This window comes from Lepus europaeus, chromosome 12 (genome assembly GCF_033115175.1).
Source record: "Lepus europaeus isolate LE1 chromosome 12, mLepTim1.pri, whole genome shotgun sequence".
Lineage (NCBI taxonomy): Eukaryota > Metazoa > Chordata > Mammalia > Lagomorpha > Leporidae > Lepus > Lepus europaeus.
The window spans coordinates 12645858-12666501 of NC_084838.1; the positions used below are offsets into that span (position 1 = coordinate 12645858).

Consider the following 20644-nt stretch of genomic DNA (forward strand, 5'->3'; position numbering starts at 1 on the left):
TTTCTACTGAAGTGCAGACCCTGGGAATCAGTGGTAGTAGCTCAAATAATTGGATTCCTTGCTACTCCCATCGGAGACCTGATTGAGTTCCTGGTTTCCAGGTTCAGCCTCCCTGACATTGTGGACATTTTGAGGGAAGAGAGCCAGCATTTGGGAGAAGTGGGTGCTGTCTCTCAAGTGAGTAAATAAAACTTTAGAGCAGACATTGGACACAGTGGATAAGGACCCTTCCTTGGATGCCTGCATCCCATGTCAGAATGTCTGGGTTTGAGGCCCAGCTCCACTTCCCATCCAGCTTCCTGCTAATTTATACCATGGAGGGCAAGCAGATGATGGCTCAGTTCTTTGGGAGACCATATTGAGTTCCAGGCTCCTTTGGCCTGGCCAACCTCTGGCTGTTAGAGGCATTTGGGAAGAAAACCAGCGAATGGAAGACCTCTGCCTGCCTTTCAAATAACAACAAAAAAAATCCAGAGTCCCGTCAAGCCTTGTGCCTCTTTATAAATAAATAAACAAATAAGAATGAGATAATCACAGATTCTATAACATGGGTGAAGCTTGAGAACATGCTACATGAAAGAAGCCAGACCCAGATGAAATATTTTGTGATTCCACTTAAGAGATAACTAGACTAGGAGAATCCATAGAGGTAGTGTATTGCCCGTGGATGCAGAGTGACATATTACAACAGGTACAGGATTTCCCCTTTGGGATGATGGAAATATTCTAGAATTAGGTAGTGGTGACCAGTCCACAACTTTGTGAGTATACTGAAAACTAAACTACATACTTTTAAAGTGTAGGCTTTATGGTAAGTTCACTATATCTCAACGTAATTGTTACTGAAAAAAGTTCTTCAGGCTTTCGATGGGTGCTTTCTGGACTCTAGTTATACTTTATAATGACATGGATGTTGCAGTCCTGGCACCAGTTTTTTTTTTTTTTTTTATAATTTTTAAAAATTTTTTTATTTATTTTGACAGAGTTAGAGACAGAGAGAGACAGAAAGGTCCTCCCTCTGCTGGTTCACTCCCCAAATGGCCGCCATGGCTGGTGCTGCATCCATCCGAAGCCAGGAGCCAGGTGCCTCCTCCTGGTCTCCCATGCGGGTGCAGGGGCCCAAGTGCCTGGGCCATCCTCCGCTGCCTTCCTGGCTGGCACCAGTTTTTTTAATATTAATCTTCAATATTTTACAAACTGAAAATTCACAGCTTTAATAATACTTTATATCCTTGGCATTAATTGATTGTTACGGGGCGCTCTGCTAACTGTTAATAGTGTGACCTATCATGGCAGTTGTTTTCTTTTATCAGTTTGATACAGCTAACATCACACCAATAACAGGACTATGCTAGGATTTTTTTTAGTAGTCCCCCAATTATTGGATAATTGAATGAGTGAATTTTAAATTGATAACAATTCTAGAATCCTTTTCAAAAATTATGATATATGTAAATTACATGGTTTACGTGATACTGTTACTCCTTAAAAAGGATATGTTTGTAAAAGTGCTGGCAGTCTATAATTCACTTTCTGCCAGCTTTGAAATTTTAAAGTTAATGAAAATTAGTACAACTATATTTGGATTTATTTAAAAGGTTTGTATGTTAAATAAATAACAGCTATTGTATAAAATAAGATATCCAGGGGCCGGCACTGTGGTGCAATAGGTTAATCCTCCGCCTGCGGCGCTGGCATCCCATATGGGTGCCGGTTCTAGTCCTGGATGCTCCTCTTCCCATCCAGCTCTCTGCTATGGCCTAGGAAAGCAGTGGAGGATGGCCCAAGTCCTTGGGTTCTGCACCCACATGGAAGACCAGGAAGAAGCACCTGGCTCCTGGCTTCTGATCTGCACAGCTCCGGCCGTTGCGGCCATTTGGGGAGTGAACCAGTGGATGGAAGACCTTTCTCTCTGTCTCTCTCTCTCTCATTGTCTGTAACTTTACCTCTCAAAATAAATAAATAAATAAAATCTTAAAAAAAAAAGATGTCAGTAGTGTAAATAGTGAACAGTAACAAAGCTTCTGAGTTTTAAAAAATGATATTTGACCATGCTTTCCTTATTTTTAAACATTGAGAGAAAAGTGATATTTTGATATGTATATATTTCCCATTGAAGTGGTGGTTTATGAGTAATACACTAAGTACCAAAAAAATAAAGAACTCAAGAAAGGAATTCTTTTCAGTTTCCACTGGAAAAGGATTAAATAGTTGGAATATTGAGTTTTATGTGATTGCTGCCAGCTGGAGATCATGGAATATATTCATAAAGCTAAACTAGAAATGCTTTGAGGACATATTTGTGTATGTAAAAAGAGTTCTGAGTCAGGCTCATGAGTTTCTGTTAATTTTTAAGATTTATTTTATTTTTAAGGCAGAGTTAGAGAGAGAGAGAGAGAGGCAGAACTGGTTCACTCATGGCCATAACAGCCAGGGCTGGGCCAGGCTGAAGCCAGCTTCATCCAGGTCTCCTAGGTGGGTGCTGGGGCCCAAACACTTGGGCATCCTCCACTGCTTTCCCAGGTACATCAGCGGGGATCTCAAACTGGTGCCCGTATAGGATGCTGGTATTGGAGGTGGCAGCTTTACCCACTGCACTACAATGCCACGTTTCTATTAATGTAATCTTTGTGAGCTCACATGTTAAATGAGTAAGATGGATTAATATTCTGTGACTCTGTAAGTCAGAAACTTAAAAAATTTTAAAATTGATTTGAGAGAGTTCCAATCAATCTGCTGATTTACTCTCCAGATGCTTGCAGTGGCTGGGGTTGGGCCAAGGCTGGGCCAGGGACTAAAACTTATTAAGTTGGGAACAGAATCCAGATTTCTTATATGGGTGGCAGGAAGTGAATTACTTGAGCCATTACCACTGCCCCCAGGTTCTGCATTATCAGGAACCTGGAGTTAGGAGCTGGAGCCAAATATCAAACCCAGATACTCTGATAGGAGACACACAAGCCATCTCAACCACGAGGCCTAAATGCCTTCCTCCAGAAAAGATTAAATTAAAAATTTAACACTGTAACTTCTTCAGTAGATTTTACTCTGTGTAATTTTGCAACTTGTTGCTACTTCTCAGCTTGTGATATTATAAATAAAAAGTGCATTTAATACCCTGTTAAATTCACAATGAAATTGAAAGATGTAAGTGGAACCATCTTAAGTCAGGGACATCTGTATTTGGATTTCTTTGCCATCTTAGGGAGTATTGGGCTATTGTAAGTTAGCCTACAAGTTTTTATTTATTTATTGTAAGCAAAGTGCCTATAAGTTTTTTTTTTAGACTTATTATTTATTTGGAAGATATTACAGAGAGGCAGAGGCAGAGAGACAGAAGTCTTTCATCCTCTGGTTCACTCCCCAAATGGTCGCAACAGTTGTAGCTTCCTCCGGGTCTCTCATGCAGGGGTAGGGGCCCAAGTACTGGGCCATCTTCTACTGCTTTCCCAGGTCATAGCAGAGAGCTGGATTGGAAATAGAGCAGCTGGGTCTTGAACTGGCGCCCATATGGGATGCTGGCACTGCAGGCGGTGGATTTACTCGCTACACCACAGCATTGGCTCCAAAGTTCCTTTTTTTTTTTTTTTTTTTTTTTTTTAAGATTTATTTCATTATTTGAAAGGCAGAGAGAGAGAGAGAGTGGGAGGGAGGTAGAGAGAGGTCTTCCATCTGCTGGTTCACGCTCCAAATGGCCACAACGGCTGGAGCTGGGCCAATCCGAAGCCAGGAGCTTGTTCCGGGTCTCCCACATGGGTGCAGGGGCCCAAGGATTTGGACCACCTTCTGCTTCGCTACAGCAGAAAGCTGGCTAGAGGTGGAGCAGCTGGGACTTTAACCGGTGCGCATATTCGATGCTGGCACTTCAGGCAGCGGATTTTCCTGCTACGCCACAGCTCTCACCCCGATTCCTATGTTTTTAAACTATTGCTTGGAGAAAGTTGAGAAACAGGACAATCTGAACCCCAAATGAGTCAGAGGCCTGGTAAATAAGAGTATAAAGTTAGGGTAAATTTCCTTACTGATATCTGGGGAATTGAATTTCCAGTCAGATGTATTAAGTATTTTCCTTAAAGGAAATGCTTTTGTTGTTAGCTTACTTTTTAAATTATTACTTAGTAAAGGTGGAATTATATACTAGTTTATACTAGTGTATATGACTGTCTTGTTTTCTAATTGAAAATTAAAATTTAAAGACAGGTGAAAAAAGATTTCCCACTGAGTGTATCATTGGTTGGATAATTTGGTGCTACTGTGTCTCTTGTTTGGAAAATCTGCATGATTTCAAGATAATTTTAATTTGACTTTAGAAATTATGAGGTCAGAACTTTCTATAAATTTTCTTTTATTCCCTGCTTGCTTATCTGATTATGGTTGTGCTTTTGAATGTCAACAATGTACTTCTAATGTATCATTAGCATAGTTGTTGAATATTGAGTTATTTTAAATAATGGGTTTGGCTTGATTTTTGAAAAATATGTGATTATTTTTCATCACTGTTATTAGACTAGCTAGACAAAGCATAAGTATTTTTAGAAACTATTAATGTGTACATTTTAAGTGTTAGAGTTCTTTTCTGTTAAAATGGTGATTGTATGTGGAGATCACAAATTTGAACTTTAATTTTTTGCAGAAGAAGTACATATAATCACTTAAGCAGCTGGTTGACAGATGCAAGGAATCTCACCAATCCAAATACTGTAAGTTACAAGACATATTATGGAGAAAATTTAAGATCTAGGATAATCCAAACGGGAAATCCATTTACTAGTGAGAGTTTTGTGTTTGGATACTAAGAATGAGCAAATCTTTATTTTTATTAAATTAATTGAAGACATTTGAACTTTTTTTTAGCTCAGATTATCCCAGATTTTGTGTTTTATTTCATTTGGGTTTTGCTTATGTTTGTAGTTTAAAAAAGTGAAATTTATGATTGGGATAGTGAGCTCATCTCAAGTGGAAGCTGTGAAATTTATATTTCTTTGCAAAGATAAATGTGGATACTTGGTTCCCAAGAGGTTATTATCTAGCAGAGAAAGCCAGCAGGTATATAGATAGACATGCTGCAAAGAGGGTATTCCAGGAACAGTGTGAGGAAAGGCATTTAGCTGTGATGGCCTCTGGCTTTCTCAAGCATGGGCCTGTGTCTTTATAATAGCATGGGGCAGGAGGCTGGCTCAGTAAATGCTCAGATGTCATCAGTGGTAAGATTAGCCTTTATTAGGCAACAGCATTTTAATCATATTGAAAATTAATCATATTTGAAAACTATTTGCCTGCTATGCTAGGAACTGTTGGGGAACTTTCAGTCCATTATTGCATGAAGTCCACTGTAGGTATACATATAGAGCTACAGATGAATGTTCATAATGGCTTTATCTGCAAAAGTCAAGAACTGGAAACCCAACTTGGCCTTGGACAACTGAATGGTTAAACAGTCTGATATATTCACACTGTGGAATACTACTCAGCAATACGTAGGGATGAATTATTGATACATGTAAACTATGTGGATCTCAGAGCCATTGTACTGCATATGAAAAGCCAATTTCAAAAGGTTGCATACTCTGTGATTCCATTTATAGAATATTCTCAACGTGACAGAATTGTAGAGATGTGAGAAAAGGAGAGAGGATAGGGATTAGTGGTTGCCAGGGGTTAGTAATAGGGATAGAGGGTTGGAGTGGTGTGACTATAATGCCACAGAGCAATTCCTTTGTAGTGATGGAACATTTCAATATCTCAGTTATGGTAACACAAATCTATACCTATGATAAAATTGAATAGACCTACACTGGAGCAGATGTATGCGAGTGTGTAAAAACTGTGAAATCTTTGTAAGAGCTGTAGTTTGTACACATGTCCATTTCCTGGATTTGAGAGTGCTATACATTTAAGTTGCTGCTATTGGTCAGGTTATATGACCTCTGTATTATTTTTTGTAAGCTTCCATGAGTCTACGATTGTTCAAATAAAATGTTAAAAACAAAAAACTGACTGTAGATGTTCCATGGAAATAGTAAAAAGAAAAGAAAAGAAAGAGCTGTGTCCTTCCTGCCTCATTATGCCCTTTGTAATCCTCAGGAGGAAAACCCAGAAAATCCTTTCTTTAAGGTCCTGCTCAAGTGGTTAGTTTTTCTGTAGAAGAAAAAAGCTTTGGCTTTCTGTGTAGAAGCTGTGTGCTTTCTCATGTTGTCAGTGTCTTCTCTACCTCTGTGTTGCTAGCATGTAATTTTATGTCTCTCCTTTCAGGAGATAGGATGCCCAGTATAGAAATTCATAAGGAATTTGGAAGGGAAGCAGCATTTCTTGTTTTGAGTCCCATGCCATAATGACCCTATACTATTGTAACTTTACCGGACTTTTAAAAAAATTGATTACTTCTTTAATTGTCATTTCTTTATTTTTTAAAAGACTAGTAGACTATAATATGAACATTTCTTTCTCTTCTTAGTGGACATTTCTACATGCTAGTTGAAGAGTATTCACTTGTATTGTACTACCTAACTGATCACCTTGCGAAAGGTTTACATTCAGGTCAAAATGGTTGTTTTGTTAATTGGACAAAAAATGAAAGAGCCAGGGGCTGTAATTTCATATGGAAAAAAAAAAAAAAAACATTAATGGGAAAGTACCTTTTAGTTGAAGCTATCCTTTCCTAAAGTGTCTGTATCTGGATTCCTGTATCCAGAAGGGGAAGTATTACCAGTTGTCAAAACAAGTACATGTGCTGGATGTCTCTATGTAAAAGTGTACAGCCCACCCCCAGCCCCTAGTAAATTCATAAGGAGTTGGAGAGGAGGGAAGTATTTGAGTGTTTCCCAAGGTTACCTGCTTTTTCCTTAGAACTTTGCAGAGCTTCCTTTAACTTTAGCCTGTCTTCCCTGTATAGCTGATTCCAGAGTAGATACAGGTATGTGCTATTTTGCCTTGGATTTGAACTCATTCTATAAGGTCCCCATCTTCTCCCCCTAGTTTCCCTTTCCCTGGATACATGCAGGCATTTGTTACCAGTTGCTACAGACTTGGTCCTGCCTATGGAAGCTGTGGGGTAGCACAGCATTTCTCTGAGGCCACCATTTAGGTTTCTGCCAAACTAGAAAAAGTCCTCCTACCAGCAGCTTAGTAAGAGGCCTTTAGGATGTTGCTGTGCCTTTGAGCTGTCATTTCCTCCCCAGTACTTTAGGTGGTTTTTAAAACTTTTTGAGCTTCCCAGAACCTTTTGAAAATCGAATGGAACCATGAACCTTTTCCCCCGGGGGGATGTCCATGTTTATAAAGCATTTTGCACTTCACTTCAGGGCAGTCACAGATCCCCTGGAGCTTGGCCATGGACCCTTAGTAATCTTCCTTAGATAAGTCATACTTTTTGGCCTATATAAGAGGAAGCTTTATTATCTGGTCTCCAGACGGTTTTTGAATGGCTTGCTAAGTAAGGATGATTTTTATGTTTTTAAAGAATAAAAAACCAAAAATACAGCCAAGAAGGATATGCAAAGAGACTGTGGGGCCCACCAACCTGGAAAATAGACTCTATTCTTTACAGAAAGTTTGTCACCTCTTTGCATGGAGGATTGTCTAGGTTCTTCCTAGTACTTAATGACTTTACGGTTCTGTAGTCCTTCCTGGTGGGTAATTGCTTTCAGAAAGTTCATGGAATAAACTGATGGATTTCAAAAAATGTTTTGCACTAAAATATTTAATTTTTAATTCCATTTTCCCTTGAAGTTTTTGAAGTACCCTCAGACTTGTTTTACATTTTAAAAAGGCCCAGGTGGTTTTCTGTCCAGAATTTTAGATTTCACAATTTGAATGGTTGACTTAAATGGTTGCTTTGTTTTAAGATGTCTTTCTTTTGATCACAAATTAGGTAATAATTCTCATAGGAAATAAAGCAGACTTGGAAGCACAGAGAGATGTTACATATGAAGAAGCCAAACAGTTTGCTGAAGAAAACGGTGGGTTTCCTTTAAGACTTAACGGTCACATTTGGGAGAATTGCTAAGGAAAGGTGGGATTTTGTTATTGCAGATTGACAGTTGTTTTAAAAAATGGAAAAAATCTCAAGATTGAGGAAATGTATTTCTGTGAGATTCATATCAGGAGTAGTACAATTAATGACAGATAATGATGCTGCCCTCTTATACTCCCTCTTTCATAAAATGCCGTGATAGTGAGAGTATTGAAAGCTGATAGGCAGCTTCTGGTCAGATGTTACTGAGGAGAATGCCCTGGTGAGTTTGAAATGTCCTCATTATAGTCTGAATTTTATTTTTAGGCTTATTGTTCCTTGAAGCAAGTGCAAAAACGTAAGTATGGCTAAAATACAAAGTGTTTGAGTTATATTCTAGCTTCTGAGTGTAAAACCATATTTATCAAAGTATATAATTGTTCATTTAATGTATATAATACATAAGCGTGTAAAGCTGTGGCAAGAAAAATATTGAGCAGACATTTCTACTTCCTGTTTCGTATTTCAAAATAATATGGAGTTTTCTACTTGTAATATTGGACCTTGATTATGCCATTGATAAAACCAGGTTAATCAGTGAGACCCTGTTTACATTTCAGAAGTGTTTGACTTTCACAACCAAGGTAGTTTGGCATCTCAGACCCAAGCTTGGCCAACTTGTTGGTATTATTTTACCTCAGAGATCCCGTTGAAAAGCATGACTTAAGGAAATACTTAGTGTCTAATCAAAAGCATGATGAATTGTTTTTCCATGTCAGCTGTGGAACTCCAGTTCCACATTGTTCCAATCATTGATCTTCATTTATTAGACCTCAGATTCCTTGCAGTGGTGGTGAGAGGCTCGGCCGTTTTTGTTTAGGATTGTCTGTAGTGTTATCTCTAAGAGAACTGAAGTGTGCACAGTGCTCAATGTGAACATGTCACCATTACATACAAACAGCACAGTTCACGTTTGGCTGATCAGATCATGCAGATCCCAGAATCCTGTTCAGCATGCATAGATTCCGTTTCTCTAATCTCAGCTGTCGTGTCGTCTAGTAACAAATAGTATTGTAATGATTAGAGCACATACGCTCATCCAGCTAGAGGTCTGCAGAATAGCTCTTAGAACGATGCTTACGTGTTTTCCACAGAAAATATTTTCCCATGTTGTTCTCTTAGCTCAGGCTTCTGGTAATCTCTTATTAGATGACAGTGGCTAAGTTGAAGACGCCATGGCACTTGACTAAAGGTTAGCAAAAGGTCAGTGTATAAAGTCTTATTTTAGTAGAAAGCAATGGTTCTCGAATAAAGTTGTCACTTGCCTCTTAGGGGGGAGAATGTAGAAGATGCTTTCCTGGAGGCTGCCAAGAAAATCTATCAGAACATTCAGGACGGAAGCCTGGATCTGAATGCTGCCGAGTCCGGTGTACAACACAAACCCTCAGCCCCGCAGGGAGGCCGGCTAACCAGTGAGCCCCAACCCCAGAGAGAAGGCTGTGGCTGCTAGTGACCTCTTTGCTCTGGCCTCTCATTTGACCTTTCACCTCTGTCTGTTGGAAGCAGTACTTTTTACTGCCTCGTTGTCTTCTGTACATCTTACTGGGTTTAATTAAAAAAAAAACAAAACTCTGTTGTAAAAACAGTTTAACACAATACTAAACTGCTAAACAACTAGATGTAATCAGGTTATCAAAGGCAAGTAGAGTAATAAATCTCTCCTGCATGGTGAATCTAGACTTTTTCCCCCTTGATTGTCCTTGTGATAGCTCTGTCACCAATATGATTTAAACTGAGCACTGATGCTGGACTTCAATGATTTCGACCCTCCCTTTTTTGCAAGGCTTCGTCTTACTGTATGGTTTAATTTGATGATATCTTAAGCCTTCTCCCCATCTTGAACTGTTCAAGTATGTCTGGTGTAACCAATAAGTTTATCGCTGTGAAGTGACTGCTGATGGCAGAGAAGGGGTTCAGTAACTGCTTCTGTTTTGTTTTTGTTGGATAAATTCCCTGTTGTGTGGGTGGTATTTTTCTTGATGAGGTTTGCTTCTGTCTTAGCCTTGCACGGGGAAAAATACTCATTTATCTTTTTCTCTTGTGCTTAATTAATAGCTTTATCCTTTTTTTACATTATTTTATCCTTTCTCTTTAACAGAAAGTAAATATGTATAAAATTCGAAGGAACCGAACTAACAATACGTTCTTTGTATATTATTTTAATGAAGAAAATAAATTGATTACTGGCATTGGAACAGTATAAAATTACCAGTTTGTACAGTATGACCTACATGTGACCATGTTACTCCTCCATTTCATGTAAGAAAATAGACAAAACTGCAGTTCACAAGTAGTACTGGCTCCACCCCTTGGTGCTGGCAGTGTTGGGGACATTATGCTGGAAAGAGCTCCTAGCATCAAAGGATTAACACTAGCCAATTCTGTTCCATCTTTGCACTGTGGCTTCTCTGCTGATTTTCTTAACTATTCTTGTGCAATCAACAATGTGCTAACCTGCTTTTCTCTTTTTGTAAACATTTTGCATTATAGGCTGCATTCTTGCCTTACTGTATAGAAAAAGAAAAAAGGCTGGGTTTATTATTGCACATTTTAAGCTTTTATACCTGTATCTTCTTGGAATGGTCAGATTCTGAACCAGACAGGCAGAACCGCAGGTCTGCTGTTAAGGGATTTTAATTGTGCATTTTTAACACTACAGTGAAGTAATTTAAAATATCCCTTGTGTTCGTAGTATAAGGGACTGTTTTATGTCATGTTGGCATAGATTGTTTTGTAAAAGGGCAAGTGTTTCCTAAAGGTGTTTCAGTGTTTGTGCTGATACCAAGTTGTTACTTTACACTAGGTGTTTTGGCCACTGAAAGAATCCTGTATTGCCAGAGAAACAATCTTACTTCTTTAGACAACAAACAGGTTTTACTGAGTTGTTCTTTTCTGCTGATTGCTTTCTAATTGAGTTTATGGTTCAGTGGCTGGGAATTGAGAAGTTATTGGGAGGAGGTAAACCTCAGCATATTATATAAAATGCATTCGGCTCGACTGCTGTGTTTAAAATACACATTTTAAATCCCTCTTTACAGACACTAACGTACATCTTTCTGGGTTGTAAACGTGATAGTACCGGAGTATTGTATAGTCAATGTTAAATAAAAGCCCAAACTGGAATGTGCAGAAAATAGGATTTGGTTAATTTGTGGATTCATTTTTATTTTTGTCTTTGTTTAACTTTAAAGCAAAATAAGATTCCTGGAGTAGATTGGTATATTCCGTTAAAGACTTACCATGACCCATTTTGCTTTCACTGTTGCATCACAAGGGATTCTCCCAGGGACCATGACCTGCTGGTGTGTGTATATATTTACAAAAACAAAACAAACAGACCCACCCATTGGGATATAAGGTAGCAATCACAGACTGAAGACTTCGCTTGTTAGGTGCAATACCCTGATTCCCAAAGTTGGTTACAGTGGGTCTTGTTTCTGTGACAGAAGGATTTATTCAGACTGCTGTACTCTTCATTTGATGTAACAAAATGCTATTAATCTAAATATTTGTAAATAAAGTACCTGTATCTAGATTAAATTAAAATTGGTTGCATTATTTTCTGAACTATAATAGGGTTTATTTTTTTCCCAGTGATCAGTTATTCGGTATAAGTCGTCAGTTTTTATTGGCAAAACTCCTGATTTGTATAAAGTATGTGCAGCACATAAAGCCTCACCAGTGAGCTGCAGTGTGACCCCTGTGCTTGCATCCGCCCCCCAGTGCACTCACCAGCCTTTCTCAGTGTAAGGTCAGTGCCTGTGGTGTCTGATGGTGTCCTTTCCTGACTGTGCTCGAGGCCAAATTCATTCTTTGCATGTATAAACTTGGGTGCTCAGAGGAACAGGTTGTCATATTGTAACATTTGTGTGCCTGACAAACTTGGCAAGTGCACTGTGGAGAGAATGTGAAAATTGTTTATTTTTTTAAGCCATGAGAGCTTCCTGCTTGTGCGGCTGCCTGATTCTCTGGGTTACCTGTGGGCCCTCGCATCTGTGAGGTGGCCCTGACTAGTAACTGTGCTCAGCGGTCCTTGTGCGTTAGACATTACAGTACACTGTTCACATATTTCTCATGGATAATAAAGTGTTTTTTGCAGTAACCTTGATTTTTATTTTTGGTTGGTGTTTTACACGTAATACTAGTTCAAAGTAGTAAGATTTCTTTGGAAAAATGTCTTTTGAAGCCAGGTTGTTTGGCTTCATATATTATGTGCTCAACTTTCACTAGACCAAAGTTTTTGAGAACTTTTGCCTGTAAATCTAAGTGTGATTTTTTTTTTTTTAAAGATTATTTTTTTTTTTTTTAAAGGAATGGTACAGTTCACAGTCACTGTGAACTCCTTTTCAAGTGAAGGTAGAGCGTTCATGGAGCAGTGTAGAGAGGAGACGCTGCAGCTGTACAGAATTATGTCCGTAAGCACCAATAATTGTTACTAGGGCAAGGCTTGAAGCATTTAGCTGATTTGAGAAAGCAAAACGAAGACATTTCAAGTTTTGTTTTGGACGTAGATGCCTACTAGAACTTGGGTGTTAATAAATTGTATGTCACTTGCATTACCTTTGTAATAATTATATTTATGCCATTTCTTAGTGGTCCAGTTCTGTTTACTCTTGAGGAATATAAAGCTCAGTGCTACTGCACTTTGCTTGTCTCTACTGCAGTAGCATGTACAGTACATGTTATGACTTGCAAGCTGTTTAGTGGCTTAGAAAAAGAGTTGTTGGGAATTTTTAAAAACCTAATCTATCACATATTTACCCAATGGCAATTTTTCTAGTGTCATACAGCTGTGACTATACTTGCTATTTTGTTTTAAAATTTGATTGGCAAAGAGACAACTCCAATTTGCTGGTTTACTCCCATTTATGCTGTTAACGACCCGGGCTGGGCTGGGCTGGACTGCAGCTAGGAGCTGGGTGGCAGGAATCCAGTAATTTGAGCCATGGTTTCTGGCCCCCGGGGTCCACAGTAACAGGAAGCTGGAGACAGGAGTCAGTGGCAGGTATTGAACACAGATATCTGATATGGTATGTGGGCGTCTTAACTGCTTAAAGAAATGTAGATCTTGGTGTCAGGCCATTAATTATAGCTCAGGAATTTAAATTCTGAGCACAATTTGAATTTTCCCCAGGTCTGAGTCTCCAAAGTACAAAACTTTCCTTATGTTTCACCAAAGAATTAGTAGCTTTGGCTGAGGAAATCTGAAGCATTAAGCTATAATGTTTAATGACAGACATTTCCAGATGATGACACACTCACTGCTAAGTACAGCATCCTTCATTTTCCAGGTAAAAGGTGGAAAGCCATTTGAAAGATTAACATTTTCATGGATTTACAGTAAAGTAAAAATTGGATTATTTTATTGTAGATTGATCTGTAAAATGGAAAGTCAGATGATCCAGGTTGAATATATCTTTTATTTTTATATGAAAAATAAATTTTAGGTAAAATCCAAAAATAACTGTATACATGAAGAGGGGCTAAAGTACATTCTTTTCTTTGTAACTAGATTTACTAGTTTGTAGATTGAAATATGCAGTTAAAAATCTACATTGGTTTTATAAAAACATTTAATAATTAAACACTGTAGGACCCCAGTTTAAAATGTATACAACTATTCCCATATATACAAGTGATTCACAAAAAAATGCTGGCATTGATGGTACAAGCAAAAAAACTAGAGTGGCATTTTAGCATCTTTGTTCCCATAATCTCAGAAAAATCAAGTGGCATTCCAACTAGAGTGAGTGAGTGAGGTAGCAGAGAAGGTATTTCCTTAGATACATTTATGCCAGTGATGGGATTTTTCATCTTGGCTCAGTCATGTTTCCTGCAGTAAGACAAAAAGGGAGGACAAATTATTCAAATGATAAAATAATGAAGTGATGGATAATAACATACTGAGTACCTCTTTGGAAAAATGCTTTAAGATGAACCACTACAGAATTAGGAAAGTTAATAGTTTATTTTTTTTTTTTAAACTGCTAGAATTGAAGATTTTCCAGTGGAGGGTACCAATTCAAAAATCTCTAGCACATACCTGTGAGAAAGCTGGGGATGGCATCAGTGTTAGTAACTGTCTGACGGCTCTGATGGACCGTGATGGAAGATCTGAGAAGTGAAACATTAAGGCTCAGAAGCCAGCCCCAGACTCCAGTCTAGTTGAGGCAGGCCTTTATTCCACCCAGGCCTGGATCACAACCCCAAACTCATCTAACAATCTTGCCTCTACTCCTTGTGCCTCTGACACCTCCCCTGAATATGTTCTTGCCTTTGGGGCACCTGAACTCTTCAGGCTGCCCTCTTGAACTGATAACTGAACCTGTCTCTTCAGCCTGTTTGCACTTGTCTTACTCCACTGGCTGGCTTGCCACTAAAACCTGCCCACTTTTCAGTGCTCACTGCCTGTGATGTTTTGTTTTGTTTTGATAGGCAGAGTCAGAGACAGAAAGGTCTTCCTTCCATTGGTTCACCCCCTATACGGCCGCTATGGCAGGCGCACTGCGCTGATCCGAAGCCAGGAGCCAGATGCTTCCTCCTGGTCTCCCATGCGGGTGCAGGGCCCAAGCACTTGGGCCATGCTCCACTGCCTTCCCAGGCCACAACAGAGCTGGACTGGAAGAGGAACAGCTGGGACAGAATCACGCGCCCCAACCGGGACTAGAACCTGGGGTATCGGCGCCGCAGGTGGAGGATTAGCCACGTGAGCCACGGCGCCAGCCCATGCCTCTCATGTTCTCTTCCTTAAATCCTGCCCCAGGCCCATAGTGTTTTTGGTGTTTAGCACCACAGAAGTGTTAAGGTAAATCATATTCAAATCTTGGCACTACTCTTACTATGTGACCTGTGTAAGTCGTTTGCCAGCCTTAGGCCTATTAAAGAAGCATTTGTCCTTGAACGTTCCTTATGGTTTAACCAATACAACATACTGCTCTTTGCCTGGTTCTGTCCTGTACTGTGCCTTTGACCAGGTCATTTGTCATTTTACACCATTCCCTTACTGATATATGTCCTAACCCCAAGGACAAAAATGAAATGAGATGGTAACAAGTGTTCAGTATAGTATGTGCACACAGTAGGCACTCAAGAACACAAATTTCGGGCTGGCACTGTGGCACAGTGTGCTGAGGCTCTCGGCAGTGCTGGCATTTCATATGGTTCGAGCCCAGCTGTTCCACTTCGTTTTCAGCTCTCTGCTATTGGCCCGAGAAAGCAGTGGGGGAGGGCCCAAGTCCTTGGGTGGTCCCTGCACCCACGTGGGAGACCTGGAAGAAGCTCCTGGTTTGGGATCAGCTCATCTCAGCTCCAGCCGTTGGCGGCCATTTGGGGAGTGAACCAGTGGATGGAAAACCTTTCTGTCTCTCCTCTCTGGCTGTACCTCTCAATAGTTCCATTCTTTATTTTTTTTTAAATATTTATCTGTCCCTTGACAGTTGCAGTAGCCTATACAGAGAATCATCTAAAATTCAGTTTTTTGTTTTCTGATAGACTCCTAAGTCTGCATTCAAAGATCTTGCTAAGGAATAGTAGGTACAGGGACACAGATGAAACCAAGACTCAAACTGGCCTCCCACGTCTAAGCTGTTTGTGTTAACTGGACAGAAGATGACGAAACCCTGGAGTGTGGGACATCAGATCGTCCAAGCTCCAGTTCTCGTCTTGTTCCTAAGCCACCTGTTCGTCCTCTCTGTGGCTACAGTGGATCCACTTTCCCTAGGACCACAGGGTCTTCCCAGCTTTCCAGAGTTGAAGGTGCCTCGTCCTGCGTCTCTTCTGGACTGCAGACTGCAGCTCAAGTGCTTCCCAGGGAACAGACTGAGCCTTTGCAAAGCGCTTCCTCTCACCTTACTGTGTCCACACTGAGAGTCGTCTGCGAGGGAAGACTCCAGCTGAGACAGGCTGGGTGACGATGCTGAATCCGCAGAGGTGCTGGTGACCAGCTCCCCTAACGCATCGACTTGTCTCCTCAGGCTGTGCAGGGTGCCCTCCGTCTGCCGCTTCCCTTTAATCAGTACTTCTGCTTGCTTGGACATACAGTGGCGAAGCTGGGCCTTGGGACAAAATTGGGGTTTTACACAGAAGAAACACACCAGAACCTTTACTCAGCTTCCTCAGGTGAACACTTGGTAAGCAAAACCATCATAAAAAAGGAATGACTGTTGACAATGCTCTTGTCCATAAAAAACTATAGGAGGTACCAGCTGGAAACTCAGTGTGTTTCAGTGTTACCATCTGGTGGTGCTACCTCGGCCTGTACTCAGCCCATTCGCTCTAACAATGCTTAGGATTTCTGCCTCCCACTGAAGTACTGCCTCATCTTTCTCCCTGTCTGCGGGATTTAGATGAGCTCAGACTTGCTGTCTTCAGTATCTTCTCACTGCATTTACTCCTCAACCCTAGACTGCTTTCTGGCTTTCCTTTGTGGTGTCCCTGACACGACTCCGTCTGCAGCAGCACTAACAGGTTGCAGTGATGGGACTGCCCTGTATCTGGCAGTGAAGAGTGGCCAACAGACAACATGGTGGCTATCAAGCATTTTAAGTGTGGCAACTGAGTTGTAAAAAATATTTTCATCTGGCCGGCGCCGTGGCTCAATAGGCTAATCCTCCACCTGCGGTGCCGGCACCCCAGGTTCTAGTCCCGGTCAGGGCGCCGGATTCTGTCCCAGTTGCCCCTCTTCCAGGCCAGCTCTCTGCTGGGGCCCGGGAGGGCAGTGGAGGATGGCCCAAGTGCTTGGGCCCTGCACCCGCATGGGAGACCAGGAGGAAGCACCTGGCTCCTGGCTTCGGATCAGCACAGTGTGCCGGCTGTAGTGGCCATTGTGGGGGTGAACCAACGGAAGGAAGACCTTTCTCTCTCTCACTGTCCACTCTGTCAAAAAAAAAAAATTATTTTTCCATCTACTTGAAAGGCAGAAAGAGAGAGAGCATTTCCATTTGCTGGTTCACTCTCGGGCTGGGCTAGGCTGAAGCAAGGAGCCAGGAACTCCATCTTGTCTTCTATGTGGGTGGCAGGGGCCCAAGCACTTGAAGCACATCTGCTGCCCCCAAGGGTGCGTGAGCAGGAAGCTGACGCAGAGCAGACAGAACTCAACTGGCACTCTGCTCGGGAGCAGGCGAATGAAGCCGCACCTTAACGTGCAGCTCCACGGTGCCCAGCCAGCAATTGAATTTCTACCTGGATTTAAAACAGATTTTAGGAAGTATTTAATAATTTGAAAGGCAGAATGACACAGAAGGGGAAACATCTTCCTTCCACTGGTTAACTCCCCAAATGCCTGCAACATGAGGGACAATTAAAAGAATTTTTTTTTAAAGATTGGTTTATTTGAAAGGCAGAGTGACAGGAGGAGAGACCGACCTTGGATCTGCTGGTTCGCTCCCCAAATTTCCACAACAGCAGGGGCTGGGCCAGGGCAAAGCCAGAAGCTAGAACTGCACCTGGGTCTCCCATGTAGGTGGCACAGAACCAGACTTGGGCCATCTTGCACTGCCTTCCCAGGCCCGTCGGCAGGAAGGTGCCCTGGAAGCACAGCAGCTGCAACTTGAACCAGCATTCTGATACAGGATACAGGGTCTGGGCACTGCCGAGTGGGGCCTCACCCCACTGTGCCACAATGTCTGCCCCCAATACATTTTTTAAAAAGATTTATTTATTTGAAAGGCCAAGTTAGAGACAGGCAGAGAGAGAGAGAGAGAGAGAGGGGTCTTCCATCTGCTGGTTCACTCTCCAAATGGCCGCAACGGCTGGAGCTGGGCCAATCAGGAGCCAGAAACCTCCTCTGGGTTTCCCACGCGGGTGCAGGGCCCAAGGACTTGGGCCATCTTCTGCTTTCCCGGGGCCATAAGCAGAGAGCTGGATCAGAAGGGGAGCAACAGGGACTTGAACCAGCGCCCGTATGGGATGCCAGGCGGCGGTTTCACCCACTTTGCCTCATGTGGCTGGAGACTGTCGGTGCATGTCACAGGGCTCTTTCACTCCATGTCGTAGTGCTGCTCCCTCCCTCTGTGCTGCCTCCACAGCCACTCTGCAAACACGGGTCCTGTTCTCTGGCTCTGCCTCACGCACATATTTCGGTTCCCTTGTGTACTCTTAAACCCTGAGTCTTTAGGTCAGTACTGATCACCAAATCCCACACTCCTTTTTTCAGCTGCCCATAGATAGCCATTTCCCCCTGGATGCATCCCAGGCCCTTCAAACTGAATATATTCTGAACCACACATTCCTTACTGATGCTCAAGCCTCTTTGGAAGTACTCCCAGTCTCCCCCCCAACCACCGTCCCTGTGAGTTTATCACTGTGTCTCCATTTCCTGTCCCAAATACTTAGGCTCCGTCAGTTTTAGCTGAGGTAAAAGCAGCATTACGTAGGTTAAACAACACCAATTTCACAGCGGAATGCATGGTTCTGAACAATGACTGCCATGCGCTGTGCGATGCCAACTTCCCTGATCTCCCGTGAACCTGCAGGGACGGCAGGCACTTGACAACAGGGTGAGGTGCTGCTTGGGTTTGAGCCCTGGCTCTGCTCTTGCTGCCAGCTTCCTGCTGTAGCCACCATGGGAGGCAGCAGGTGACGGCTCAGGTACTCGGGACCCTGTACCCCTGCAGGAGACTTACGACTGAGTTCCCAGCTCCTGATGTTGACTTGGCCCTGCTCTGGCCATTGCAGGCATCTGGGGAGTGAATCACGGGGTGGGAGAGCTCTGTGTGTGTCCCTGTCTTTCAAATAAAACTAAGAAAAATTTAACAATTGGCTGAAGGCCACCTTGAGTCGGTCTTCCCGGTGACGCAGCTTCTCTCGCAGCGCTTCTCCGCGCCAGTGCGTGTCCTGGTTCAGAGGGAAAAGGGAGAGACGTCAGTGAGTCACAATACCACGACTGGGACCAGCACGCTGTGTCCTCTTCCTCCTTCCCCCGTCCCGCCCCAACTCTGTATTTTAGCTTAACTGGGGGAGGCAGTAACCAAACTACCCTGTTAGAAGCCCAGAGAACAACAGGCCAAACCCTAAGCCCTTACCCCTTACCCCTTACCTTTATGTGAACATGGGAGAAGTTCAGTTTGTCTTCAAAAGGTCTCTCGTTCATGGTAAATGGGAAATTCTCTTTCAGACTTTCCAACTCTCCTAGGTTTTCATTTCTTTCCAAAATCGCTTCCAGATCTGCTGGTAGTTCTGGAAGAAACTGGTTGAGATTCTTCAAGCTGGTTCTGATTTCATCTTTCACCTCAGACTTCAGAGTCCTCATGGCGTCACTGATTTCCATTTGTCTTCTCTCCAGATCTTTTTGGTTTTCCACCTGCAAAAGGAGTCAGAGTTGAAATACCATCAGGTAAAGTCTGGGACTGACTTGGAATTGAGCTGTGTAAAGTCTCATGTGTTTAAAGATCTACAAATATCAACTACACAGCTTACAAGGGTTTTCCTTAAGGTTTTTTGGATTTTGCAGTGGTGCAAAAGCAGTGCACGTTGAGTACAAAGCAGACCTTGCGTCTTCATCTTGTGGGCTAGGACACCTGTACAGTTACCGCACAGTGCTGGGTGGCCGGCAGCAGCCCCTGCTTGAGGTCAGTCACATGGGCGCAGGGGAACAACTGCTTGATGCCACGGTGCACTGTGCTGCTCAGCAGGTCGCGTGTGGCAACAGCATTTCTGACTTAGTATTCGAGTTAAGAAGTATCTGTATTGTGATTGTTAGAAATATCAAATTTTCTGAGATCAGATAAGATCTGGCATGTTTAGGGTGGTATGGCCATAGACAGAAATATAAAACTGTGATTTTTCAAATATTCCAGTATCTACCAGTTACTGAGTATACAACTTCATTGACATTTTCACCGAAGCAACTTCAGTTTAGTCAAGTATGTGGATAATGTTCCTTAAACTCTATAGAAATCATTCTTGGGGCCAGGGCTGTGGCGCAGTGGGTTAAAGCCCTGGCCTGCAGCACCAACAACCCATATGGGTGCTGGTTTGAGTCCTGGCTGCTCTATTTCCAATCCAGCTCTCTGCTATGGCCTGGAAAAGTAACTGAGGATTGCCCAAGTGCTTGGGCCCCTGCACCTGCGTGGGAGACCTGGAAGAAGCTCCTGGCTTCAAATCAGCTCAGCTCTGGCCTGACTACTCCACATGGTGCTCCTCGTCACAGCCTAGGAGGGTGTTGGATTGATACTTACTGCTAATTGGCCTGCTAAATCTGCAGAGGCATCCACAATCACTAATGGCTTGTGGATTTTAAATAAGAATTTTCCTTGAACCAAAAGGTGTGTGGGGGTCAGGAGTGGAGGGCTGGAAGCACAGATGGACCTGAAATGGCCACAGGGGTTGCCCAAAGACTATACAGCGGCATCAACAAGGGGCCATGGCAGCACAACCAGAGTTCAGGGATGGCCCGGATGTGGACACAGCTCAGGGGATCTGGGATTAGAGACTACCAGTCCAAACACCTGGTGGCACGACATGACATCAAAGGCTTCTCCTGGACCATTTTGTCCTGCTTGGGGATTTTGGCTCCTACAGACTTGTCTGGCATAAATCTAAAACTTCAGCATAGCTGCTTGGGACATGATAAAATTTCATCTAAAGAATTAGCATCTTTTGAGCGGCAAAATGGTGGAATAGGAAGGGAGCACA

At 42.3% G+C, this 20644-nt stretch overlaps 2 protein-coding genes across 5 annotated transcripts in view; one reads left to right on the top strand and one right to left on the bottom strand.

Moving 5' to 3' along the window:
- The window catches only part of RAB14 (RAB14, member RAS oncogene family), a 28153-nt gene extending 17006 nt beyond the window's left edge, over positions 1 to 11147 (top strand). The window contains exons 5-8 of the mRNA XM_062207645.1: positions 4634 to 4700; positions 7871 to 7958; positions 8279 to 8309; positions 9284 to 11147. Of these exons, the coding sequence (XP_062063629.1) occupies positions 4634 to 4700; positions 7871 to 7958; positions 8279 to 8309; positions 9284 to 9461 (364 nt within the window). The 3' untranslated portion in view covers positions 9462 to 11147. The remainder of the gene's footprint in view (positions 1 to 4633; positions 4701 to 7870; positions 7959 to 8278; positions 8310 to 9283) is intronic.
- A 2275-nt stretch (positions 11148 to 13422) lies between these two features.
- CNTRL (centriolin) overlaps positions 13423 to 20644 on the bottom strand; it is a 101910-nt gene continuing 94688 nt past the window's right edge. For 2 of the 4 annotated variants that reach the window (XM_062207647.1, XM_062207646.1), the window contains 5 exons: positions 19047 to 19310; positions 18782 to 18844; positions 15859 to 16065; positions 14055 to 14125; positions 13423 to 13844 (listed from right to left, as the gene is read on the bottom strand). In XM_062207647.1, coding sequence (XP_062063631.1) covers positions 14084 to 14125; positions 15859 to 16065; positions 18782 to 18844; positions 19047 to 19310 — 576 coding nt within the window. In that variant the 3' untranslated portion in view covers positions 13423 to 13844; positions 14055 to 14083. The remainder of the gene's footprint in view (positions 13845 to 14054; positions 14126 to 15858; positions 16066 to 18781; positions 18845 to 19046; positions 19311 to 20644) is intronic. The other 2 variants (XM_062207648.1, XM_062207649.1) reach the window with 1 other exon arrangement.